At 37.6% G+C, this 11,498-nt stretch overlaps 1 protein-coding gene across 1 annotated transcript in view; it reads right to left on the reverse strand.

The window, feature by feature from the left end:
* The window catches only part of LOC107704844 (receptor-type tyrosine-protein phosphatase U), a 177,156-nt gene that overhangs the window by 55,082 nt on the left and 110,576 nt on the right, over positions 1 to 11,498 (reverse strand). Inside the window, exons 12-13 of the mRNA XM_016507867.1 lie at positions 6,431 to 6,533; positions 5,079 to 5,352 (exon numbers count right to left, since the gene is read on the reverse strand). Coding sequence (XP_016363353.1) covers positions 5,079 to 5,352; positions 6,431 to 6,533 — 377 coding nt within the window. The remainder of the gene's footprint in view (positions 1 to 5,078; positions 5,353 to 6,430; positions 6,534 to 11,498) is intronic.

Raw genomic sequence — 11,498 nt, forward strand, 5'->3', positions numbered from 1 at the left:
AACACAGATTTAGACAGATTTGTGAACAATATTTGAGAGAAATAGGCCTTTTGTGTACATAGAAAAAGTATTAGATCTTTGAGTTCAGCTCATGAAAAATGGGGGCAAAAACAAAAGTGTTGCGTTTATAATTTTGTTCAGTGTATGTATTATAAATTAATGATTTTCAAATATCAATAAATTATTAGTAAATAGATTTTCATTTGTGGGTGTGTACACACACACACACATACACATATATACATATGTATTAGAAATTAATTATTTTCAAATATTAATAAATTATGAATAAGTAGATTATTCATATATAGTTCATATATATAACATATATATATACAGATATAATAAATTAGATATGTATTATAAAATTTAAATTTATTTTTATTTTTTAGGGGGTAATTTCAGCTCAACATATTTTACTAAGAAATACCAGTTCTTGCCTTCGATCTTGATAAAAACAGAGATGCCAATTAGAGAGAAAAAGTCTGTTTGAAAGTGTCTGGTCAGTCCTATAGGGTTCAGTGTCATAAGAAAAAAAAACAGCAACGTTTTTCTGTGTGTATGAGTGAAAGAGAGTGTCTGACAGCTACAATCTCTTTGTTTTGCCTCTAAGGACTACTAAGGAAGCGGAGGACAAAAAAAAGTAAACAAAGAGCAGAGAAGAGAAAGGAATAAAAACAGCTCTTTGTAAACAGCTGAGAATCAAAGATCTTTTAAGAGCATCTTTATATATATTTATCACTGAAAGCAATTACACGAAGCCCTGACAGCATTCACAGCTCTCTAATGGCTAATTGTCAGAATAATGGCCAAAGATGCAGCACAGGACTTTCTTTCTTGTGCTGCTGCCAAAAGCTTTGAAAACCACTTACAGCCAAAAAGTTGGCCAAGAGACAAAGCAAAGTATATTAGCATTGTTTATATGCAGTCAGGAGAAAAAAAAACAGAACAGTTCAAATCGGTAACATGGGAGTGCTAAATGCTAGCTAAGTCTCTTGAGCTACGTTCTCTTTAGCTTAGACTGTCAGCCTTTACGGCAGTTATTGCAGCATAAAATAGAGCTGAATAAAAATTAATATTTAGCTAAAGGTCGGTCAAGTAAATCAGCAGAGCCCAAAGGAGACTGAGCTGTGCGATCGGTTTCCAAGACGTGCGGTTTCAAGTAGAGAGAAACCGAGGGGAAGGTGGAGTCACAATGGCTTGGCTGACAGGTGCATTTCAGTCTGTAATGCAAGAGAAGCCCTGAGGGGTTCGGCGGGGAGGGAGTTTGTGTCTGTACTATAGGTCAACAGAGGCATTTCCCTTAAAGGCCGCCAAAAACCCAACTGTGTAATAGCATAGGTAAAGTCCGTCCAAGTTTTGTGCCTCTGAATTACTGTTCAGAAGAGTGGAATGAGCCAAGCTGGCTCATCCTTTCCTCCAGGTGCTGAGCCAATGAGATAACCTTCTTCTAAATGTCACCCACATCTTTTTGAGCATGAGGTTTGCTAGCTGGTGTCAAATCTTAATGGACCATTAAAAAACTCTTTTCATTCCCACAAGCCTGAAACACTCAGAGGTTTAATAGTGCATAATTGAGTACGGCAGCTAACTAATAACCATGAAACCATAAGACAAAAGTCATGCTCAAGATGAAAGTTGGTTTGCATGAAGTTGCATGAAAAATTTCTGTACTTATCACTGATGCAGCAGTGTTGGGGAAGACTAACTAAAAGGAGTCAAGCAACTAACTTAACGACAGTTTTTAAAAGCATGACAGTAGTTCAAATATTTATCTGATTCGCTTCAGTGAACTGGTTTGTGTAGATGCGGTTCATTCAGATTCAACAATATTTTCACTGATTCAAACCAATTATTCATAGATTCACATACACTTTTATAGAGAAATTAACTATACTGCAGTTAATCGTTATGTTTCCACACTACAGTATATGCTATTTTTATTAGCTGTATTTAGTGGAAACATACTTTTTAAAATATAATTGTTTTTGTTTATATCATTGGATGTTTATACATTTTAAAGATTTAATGCAGTTATGTAGTTTTATTTTTTTCTTGACAACCTATAGTTTTAAAGTATTTTCATCAACACTGTTCTGCATGCAGGAGTACAGAGCCATGCAAAAGAATTCATACTCCTTCATTTTTTTTCCACATTGTGTCAAGTTGCAACATCATATCAATCAACACTCCATACTATGAAAGCCCTTTTCCGAACTTTTTCCCCAATATTGCATGATATAAACTCACAATTGCAAGAAAAAAACTCAGAATTGTGAGAATTAAACTCGCAATTATGAGAGAAAAAAAATCCAAATTGCAAGTTTATAAGATATAAAGTCGCAATTCTGAGAAATAAAGTCAGAATTGAGAGATACAAGCTCACAATTCTGACTTTATAACATGTAATTGCAAGTTATATAGACAGGGCCTAAAATTAACACTCGCCAAGCGCCAAATGCGAGTAAAACTCATCATCATCGTGATTAGCTGTTCTGTCATAAGCGACAAGAGCGAATCAAATAATAGGATATAAATGGACTGATAAGGTCAGAGCAGTGATGGCCAGCTTGCCCCTAGACACGGTTCTAATAACTTTTACCTGAGAAGATTTTGCTGCTTCATTTCGGAAGATTAACTTTTCCCTTCTTTATTCTTCATAACCCAAGAATGCGGCGCCACATACCTGGGTTACGCCGCCTAAACGGTGCAGTGAAGTATAGTTTGAAAGGCTGCGCATTTGGCTGCACGCACACGCTGAGCCACTTCAGACAGCTCACCAGTAGCGCTTCAAAGCACGAAAACACACACAATTGTCAAAATGCGCGGTTTTGGCGAGTTACCTTGTAAACGTAGTCTTAAATGAGTTATAAAGTCTTAAATAACCGTAAAGAGTTGGGAGAATATCGGATGTGTGTCAGATCCGCGTCATATGCATCATGTTTTAAAGAGACAGCGCTGATTTTAAAATGAAACCTGCTGAAGTCTGTCATTGATGTAAATCAAAGAACAAAAGAAAAAGAGAAATCCTTGGACTGTTCTAGTTGCTGATTAACTTTTATAGCTTGAATAAAGATTAATATGTATAGTTTATGCATATATAATATAGTTTATGTGAAGATTGTTTTAAAATCACTTAAATTAAAAGTTGTTATATTTCAGAGCCTATTACATGTTAAAAATAATGGCTTTCAATTATACTGTAATGTTGAACGGCTATAATTAATAGGTAAAATTGAGGGGAAAATGCACCAGCAGGACAAAAACATTGTTAATATGTTTAGTTATTGTAGAAGTAATAACTGCCTGTTTTTGCAAAAAGAGTTTCATGGCCGGTAAATTTTATCATGTCACCGGCCATTGGCAGGTGTGGCAAAAAGTTAGTTTTAGGCCCTGTATATAGATATAAACACCTAATTCTGAGAAAACAGTTTTTTCTCCCTTAGAATCGGACTTTATAAAACAGATAGTGCCGGTCCTTAATTCTGATTGGCCGAGCCACGTTCGAAGCTGTTGTAAATTACTCTACAAACATACACCTTTGTTTACATTTGTCCGCTTCGCGGCGTGCCTAACAACGCCCCTTAACTGTTATAAATTCACTCTAAACCACGGCTTCTTGGGGCTTATTGCTTTATTATAACTCGCAATTGCGAGTCTATATCTCACAGTTATGAATTGTGAGATGTACACTTGCGAGAAAAAGTCAGAATTGTGAGTTTATATCCCGCCATTCTGACTTTATATATCGTAATTCAGACTTCAACTCACAATTGCGAGTTTATATCAATAATAAAAACGTATAAATATAGAATTATTTATATCTTGCAATTGTGATTTCATCTCTAAGAATTGTAAGTTTATATCTTGCAATTCTGACTTTATTATTCGCTATTGCGATTTTATACTTCACAATTCTGAGGGAAAAAAGGTCAGAATTGCGAGATAAAATGCAGCAAACATTTTTTTTATTCAGTGGTGGAAAAGGGCTTCCATACCATACCCTATAATGACTAAACAAAAAAGTAATTTAAAGCAGTTTAGCATAAGGATGCAACATGACAAAATGTGAAAAAAAAAAAAAAAAAACTTTCGCAAGGCACTGTATACAATGAATCTGGACAACCTGGCATCCTCATCTCTCAGTGGGTCATGGGCCTTTACAGACTGCTGGTAGGCACAATAAAACTATATTTTCGACCAATGGTAAAGTACCAGTCTGATTTAATCAAATGCTTTATTAACTAAGGTCTATATTTTGCTTCTGACAAAAACGCTTTTTTTCCCATTTAGAAACTTATTTGGCACCTTTCTGGATCAATTTTTGAGCAGCGAGAGATTCCCATTTCCCCGGCTGTTTTCCAGGCTCTGTCTTGCCTGCGCTGTCGAGCTCATTCTGTCTCCCAGACCCAGCCATTTCTAACAACATAAACTGCCAGCTGATCTATTTTTGATCAGCTGCACCTGTGCCCAATTATCCCTGTGAAATGGTTTATGCCAGCGAGACGGTATTCCTTGTTGTTTATCCTCTTATCTAGGCATGGACGGGGAGCACAGGGGCTGTTTTTCCCATTTGAATAAGGCCTGGACACCCAAAGCTTGGTGTGTGCTGATACTCTATTATTAATTTCGTACTGAGACTGTGACACACACTATCTTATGGGTTTGAACAGTAGGAGAAAAGGAGAAAAACAACATCCCGTAAGGACAAGCAATGATATAATGTTTTTGTACATCCAACTAATTGCAGATTTACTAGCTGCAGGTGCTTCTCACTATTTATTCAAGGTCCTTGGTTTTGCACTTTATCTCCTGCTGTGCAGGCTGCAAACAATCTATAGCAGCATGTATAAATAATGTTTCAGATCCTGGTATAAAATCAGTTGAATTTCCATGAAAAAAATATTGTATACTGTACAGTATGTGTGGTTCGAAAAAACAGGCTGCACACATACGGTATGTGCGTACTGTGCTAATGACGAAATGTACACATTCCCTAGTGTACATATAACAATTGAAGTATACTTCAGTATATACTGGGAGCGGAATGAGTAACAGTGCTAGTTTCTGACACTTACGCCTCTAAAGTTGCTCATGGCCTGGAAGTAGATGACGTAGTTCTTCCTGGGGTCCAGAGGGCTGTTCCAGTAGCCGTTGTAGGTGTGGTTGTCCCCCACAGTAAAGGGTGTAGCCTCTGGCAGGCTGCTCGGGGGAAGTTCGGCTGTATAGTAGTGTGGCGCTCCACGGGCCTGAGCCTCACCGTGAGATGTTGGAATGGGGAAGCAGTCCTGAACGCTCAGTTCTCTCTTCACCTTCCTACCAGCTTCCTCCTCCACAATCACTTGATATGTGCTGTGTATACATACACATAGTAATGTATTTTATAAAAATATAATAGTAATAATAGTAATAACGTATAAGGAATATTCCAGGTTCGAAACAAGTTAACAGCACTTGATTATCATAAAAAAATTATTTCCAGATGTCTCTTTTAAGAAAAAAAAATCAGGGTTAGAGTTTACAATATCTCAAAATATATTAAAGTGCAACATACAAAACATTAAATAAATTTGAGCGTTATTTTAGTAGCATTGAGATACTACTGTAGTTTTAGTTCATATTTTGAATTATATTTTTATATCTCTGTTTTCATTTTAATTTTAGTTCAAGTTTTATTAGCTTTGCTGTATTTTTTCATTTTTATCAGTTTTTTTTTTTAATGTCTATATATCACTTTTATTAATTTAAACTTCAGTTTATATTTTTAGTTTTTAAAAAGAAGTTTAAGGTCCAGAATTATGGCAATTCCATAAAAGCACTGATGGGAGTGGAAAATTATGCGTGTAATTTACTGAAAATGCACACATTAAAGAACACAGACCATTTCCACAATGACCAGCACAATCTACCAAGAGCAGTGCAAATTACAGCCTGATTTGAGACATGCTTTTTTGGCTGTTAAATAATGGCGCAAATACCAGCAATTTGACAAGAGCAAACGTTAGTAAATCGTGTTGTGTGATTAATTTTAATACTCCCCTCCCATAAATGTTGCGTCTGAATGGGAAACTCCTACAAATGCATATTCAATAAGGTCAGGTGGAAAATTAACTGTGTCCACGCCTTTTCAGTGCTAATTCTTCACTACGTGTCTTTAGTAAATCCTGACAGTACTATTTTAATGCCAAAAGACGGTTTGTGCTGCCGCAAGTTGTTAGTAAATCTGGCCCTAAGTTTTTTTTATATTTTATTTTATTTCAAGTAACAAAAGTTTTTAATAACCCTGGTGAATACACAATAGTATAGCCTAACTAATATGTGTGTTAAGATGTTTTAAGCATGAGGAAAAAAAACAGACTTTATTAGAAATCATTTTTAGTGGTAACTTGTATCTGGAATATTCCTTTAAAGAAAATACTGGCACTCTCACCTGACCGGAGCTCCTCGGCCTTGTGCTGGACGCAGCAGGACTGTGATGGTGCTTTCTGTCTCACTCAGAGGGGACGGTATGTCTCCATAATCGAATGTAGGTGCTTCAAAAAGAGACAGAAAGTGAGAGAAAGAAAAACATTTTTTAAACCCACTCACTATCAAAAGTAAACTTCTCTAAAACATCCCCAATGATGGGCAGAAAAAAAAATAAACGAGAGCTCAGCAATTAAAAAGAAACCATTTGGGATCCAAATCCACTGTGTACATTAACTTTGTCATTTCAAAGTAAAGCAAAGTGAAGTTTACGCTAATTATTAAAAGCCAATATAACCAGCTAAACATTTTAATTAGACGAACCTCACGAACAACGCCTACATTGTTGTCTGAAATAAGCAACCAACACTTCATATGAACTCTGCTTTCTTCTCCAAACTTGTCCCTCTGTGTGTCTTGAACTCAGGGTGTAATTAAAAGCTGTGCATGTGGGACAAACAGAGGGGAAACTCATTTAAAAGGATCTGAGTCTGGACTGCATCCTTCCCCTGAGATGCTCGTGTTGAGCAATAACGCTTTCCTTAATATCAGCAGTCAATTAGAGCTGACGAGCAAAGGCAAACAATCTGCCAGAAATCAATGATTATGGTATTAAAAGTGGGTTTTGGCAAAACTACAGCTACTTGAGTGGACTTCAGTAAAAGTGAGGCCTTGGATGGCTTGCCTTTGAGTGCTTGCAGAGAAACTAAAAACACATTTAAAAATAGAATGCTGGTCTACATACATATGATGCAACTGAGAGATATAAGAGGGCCTGAGGGCTTATTTCTTTACAGTATGCACAGAAATGCAAGTATACAACAGGTCATATATGTACATCTATTTTAACAGCCTCAATCAATATACTGTAACAACTCCAAAGCGTCTAGCCTGCAACAACTTTCTCTGAGGTTTGGTGTACATAGTGAAATGCACAGATATAAGGGTGTAATGCATCTCTCTGTGTCTCTGTGCTCAGTTCCTGTTTGACTTCTGTACTATTTCTAATTAAAAATCCTTCAACCAGAAATATACTAATAATGCAGATAATATACAGTGACGCATATTTCCATTACAAATGATATTTTAACAATTTTAGTGAAAAAAAAATAAATAAATTGAAATACTGAAAGTAGTTTCTCAAACTGCATGAACACCACAATGTGTGTAAAGCCTGATGATCATATTATGCAGCTAAATATGCATATTAAATTTGAATTGGAATCCCAAATTTGGTGTCTGAAATGTGGACATTACCATAAACATTAATTAAAACAATTATTATTATTATTACCTAAATAAATATATTTCATTATTAAAATGAATGCAATTTTAAAAAATGCAAGCAAAAGATGCTGAAATAAATTAGGAAAAAAATAAAAAACTTTAAAATTTCTTTAGGGTATCAGACCGAATCAGACAATTTAAGATTTTATAAAGAACAGTTGAAACACGAGGAGCCGAATTCCACAGAGGCCCAAGACACAGGATGTTCGTAAATCAGATCCTAGCACTAGCCAGTCTGAAGCAAGCCTAACCAACTCTTTCACAGAACAGCTTTCAACATTAACACAAAAGGAACACACTGATCATAACAACTCAGGAAGGAGATTGTCAATTTTAGGGCAAGTTATCAAGATTAAATGGTCAAAGAGATGACAGCATGATCATCACGTGATAGTAACCACAATCACGAGCTCTGTGGATTGACTTCCCCCCACCTAGGAGACAAAGAAACAGACTTTCAGAGATTCCTTACAGACTCTTAATCTCTGGTCTTCATACATTCACATACATTCACAGAATGGCACAGAAACTGCCTTTCCATGCACCTAAATGACACTAAAAGGACTTGTGAGCAACTAATCATTTCTATGCATAACCCCATATTATGTATCTAACCCACACATTAGACTATCACGTTTTAATCATTTATTGTGTATGTATTTAGGTGTCCAAAAGCCCAGTTTAAATACTCAGGACACCATCAAATCACGGTCTTCGCTCTTCCTCTTATTTTTTGGTCATGGCTTCTAGCCATGCTTTTCAGTCATTGCTTTTTGCGCTTTTTGAGCATGCTCTGGCTTACACGCCAGCTCCTCCAAAACCATGAGGAGAAACGCCACCTAGTCTCGTCAAACTTTACTTCTATTTCTTTACTTTAGTTTATTTTATTTTCCGTTGAGAGTTTAGTGTTCTTCTGAGTAAAGTTTTGCCTAACGCCGTGCCTTGAGTGCCGTCTAAAACTTTAACCAGACCACAGCTCCGCGTCGTCAGCCAACGCCCAACCACTGGCTTCCCAAGACTGAACTTCCAGCCAATCAGCGACCGCGGGAAACCCCCTTCTGCAAGGACGACAACAAAGGGAACCCCGGACGCAACGCAAGTACCTCCAGATTCTAGCTGAACTGGTGCATTTAATATAAATTTTAACCTCATTGAGGAACTCAATGCGAGGGTTAATTAACCACTGCTGCGGATGAAAGATGAGAAGCTTCTGTTGAGACTGGTGTGTGTGTGTGTGTGTTACGTAAGCAGCGCGCGACCACTTGAATGAATGAATGCAGAGAAGGCTGTAACTTGAGTCCGCCTCTCCATTGTTAAACTGCAGTAAGTGAACTTAAAAGTTAACATCTGAGATCGTACAATAAGGTCGAAATTGAGCGTGTTCCTCATTTTTCTGTAATGCCTTGTTTATAGCTGAATTGATGTCATTTGCGTGTTCCAGTGCCATTCAATAGCTATACTCCCTGCAGGGAATCTCAGTCACTGTTAGCTGAACGGAGCTAAACTGCAATTAAAAGGGCAATAAATCGGTGGATAAAAGAATAGTTTTGAGCGTGTTCCTCAATCTATTTATCAAAGCTTTATTATTCATAGCTTGTTTGCCATGTTATGCGGCCCGTTCAATGAATCGCTGGCCGTCTCAGTGATCAGCCGTAAAACAGTGATTCTGTCCAAATTCCCTTTAAAATCTTAAATGATTCCCTTTGAGCTAAATTGACCTGTTTCCCTTACATTTCACTAAAACAAAACAGAAAATGTATCAACTTTTTTTATCCATTAACAGTGCTTTTGGTAGATTTTGAGCTGATAAAAGGCGAAACATCCCCGACTGTTAATCGGCCAAGTAGACAGGGTTATCAGGCCAAAGCCAATATTCTCAAAACAACCACATATTTGCAGATTAATGGACCTTGCCTACCACCACACTAAATCCTCTTATTGGATTTTGTGTTTCCGTCACATCGCTGCCGTCAAAAAACAGAAGTTCTCCATCGTTGCCATCGGAAAAAGGCTGGCTTTAACGCACATTGCTTCGCATCAGTCCAGTGTTGAGGAATCCTGATTTAGCATCAGCTGCATCTGGTTGACAGCAGCATATGGTGCTGTTTTGTAAGACGGGCTGGTTTTCGAATGGTGAGGATGACAGTGATGTCAGTTCTCTTTGAGGCGAGGGGAAACATGTAATGTTCTTGAAGGGCCTGTTGGGTTCTGAGCATCTGCTGTGATACAGTTTCACTATCACTTCCTCAGATCCACTCGGGAATACATAATGGCTCTTAAGAGGCGATATGGGCTTACTCACACACACATGCTTCAGAGATCAATAGCGCACCTGAAGCACAGGATGATGAACCGGAAACTCTGGAGTTTCGCATTTTTCCTTTTCTGTGAAATCAGTTTTTGTTTCACTTTGTTCCTGACTATTGAACCGCCAACGTGCATTTCTGTACCTCAGACATCTCCCGAATGATCTGAGGCATTTCAATCAACAGTTATCACCTGGTACATCTGAAGGTGCACGGAAACACACATGCACGTACATTTCGCATCACTGCAGAAGTACGAGTTCTAGTCATTTAATGCAAAACAAAAGCAACTTCTGCGTTTTCAGTTTTTCTTATAAACACTCCTTCCATTAAATTATAGCACCTGTTCTGCGTCTGAAGTTATTTATTGCTCGTTTACAACAGATGAACAGATGTAAAAGGTCAGTGTCGACCCATCAGACAAGGAGAGGAGAACATAAGTGATCAAATTAACTAGTTTTTTATTCAGTTCGTACTAATGTGCATACCTGTGATGCATATACAGTAAGCACATTTAAAGTTGTTGTTTTTTAACCATAGCCTAGGCGAGTAAAATCACTTCACAAAGTGGTGGGGGGTGAAATTATAGAAATTAATACTTTTTATTTAGCATGCTGTTCTTCTGAACTTTCTATTCATCAAAGAAACCTGAAAAATTATACTCAGCTGTTTTAAAGGTGCCATAGAATGGAAAACTGTATTTACCTTGGCATAGTTGAATAATAACAGTTCTGTACATGGAAATGACATACCGTGAGCCTCAAACACCATTGCTTCCTCCTTATGTAAATCTTGTGCATGCAAAAGACCACTGAAAAATAGGCGAATCAGAACATAACACCGACTGTGACGTTACATTCGGGATCACTAATATGTACTCCCCCAACATTTGCATATACCCGCCCATGTTCTAGGCTGGCCGGACCTGCACAGCCAAATCATCAGAAGTTCTGCAGGTATTGTGAAGAAACAAGTGAGGACAACAGCGAAAATGGCAGATCATGGAAATAAATGTTATATTCCAGGCTGTGCAGGGGATGTGAAGTGCAGGGATGGGTTGGTGTCTGCATTCAGAAAGGCACGGAAAGCAAATAACGCGCTCTAATAAAATAACGTGAGCCACTAAAGAGACAGGTTAGCTGCTTGCTAGCAGGTTACATTGCAGTAGGCTACATAAGATTTCACTTACCACATAAACAGAGTAAAGAGAGATGACTGAGGACGATGGCGAATGATTTGCAGATCCTGAGTACCACTGACAAACATCTAATCTTGTAAAATGTGTGGTAAGTACTGCCGAGTGCTGCTCCGTGTGAGTGATCGCGAATCTCGAATGTGAAAGTAAAAAACAAGCGCTCGTTCAAAAGTGATTTAAATGCCCCGCATATTAATAACGGCTCCCTGATGCCCGCAGTTTAAATACAGTATAATTACTCAACG

The sequence above is a fragment of the Sinocyclocheilus anshuiensis genome, unplaced genomic scaffold (genome assembly GCF_001515605.1).
Source record: "Sinocyclocheilus anshuiensis isolate Anshui unplaced genomic scaffold, SAMN03320099.WGS_v1.1 scaffold702, whole genome shotgun sequence".
Taxonomy (NCBI): domain Eukaryota; kingdom Metazoa; phylum Chordata; class Actinopteri; order Cypriniformes; family Cyprinidae; genus Sinocyclocheilus; species Sinocyclocheilus anshuiensis.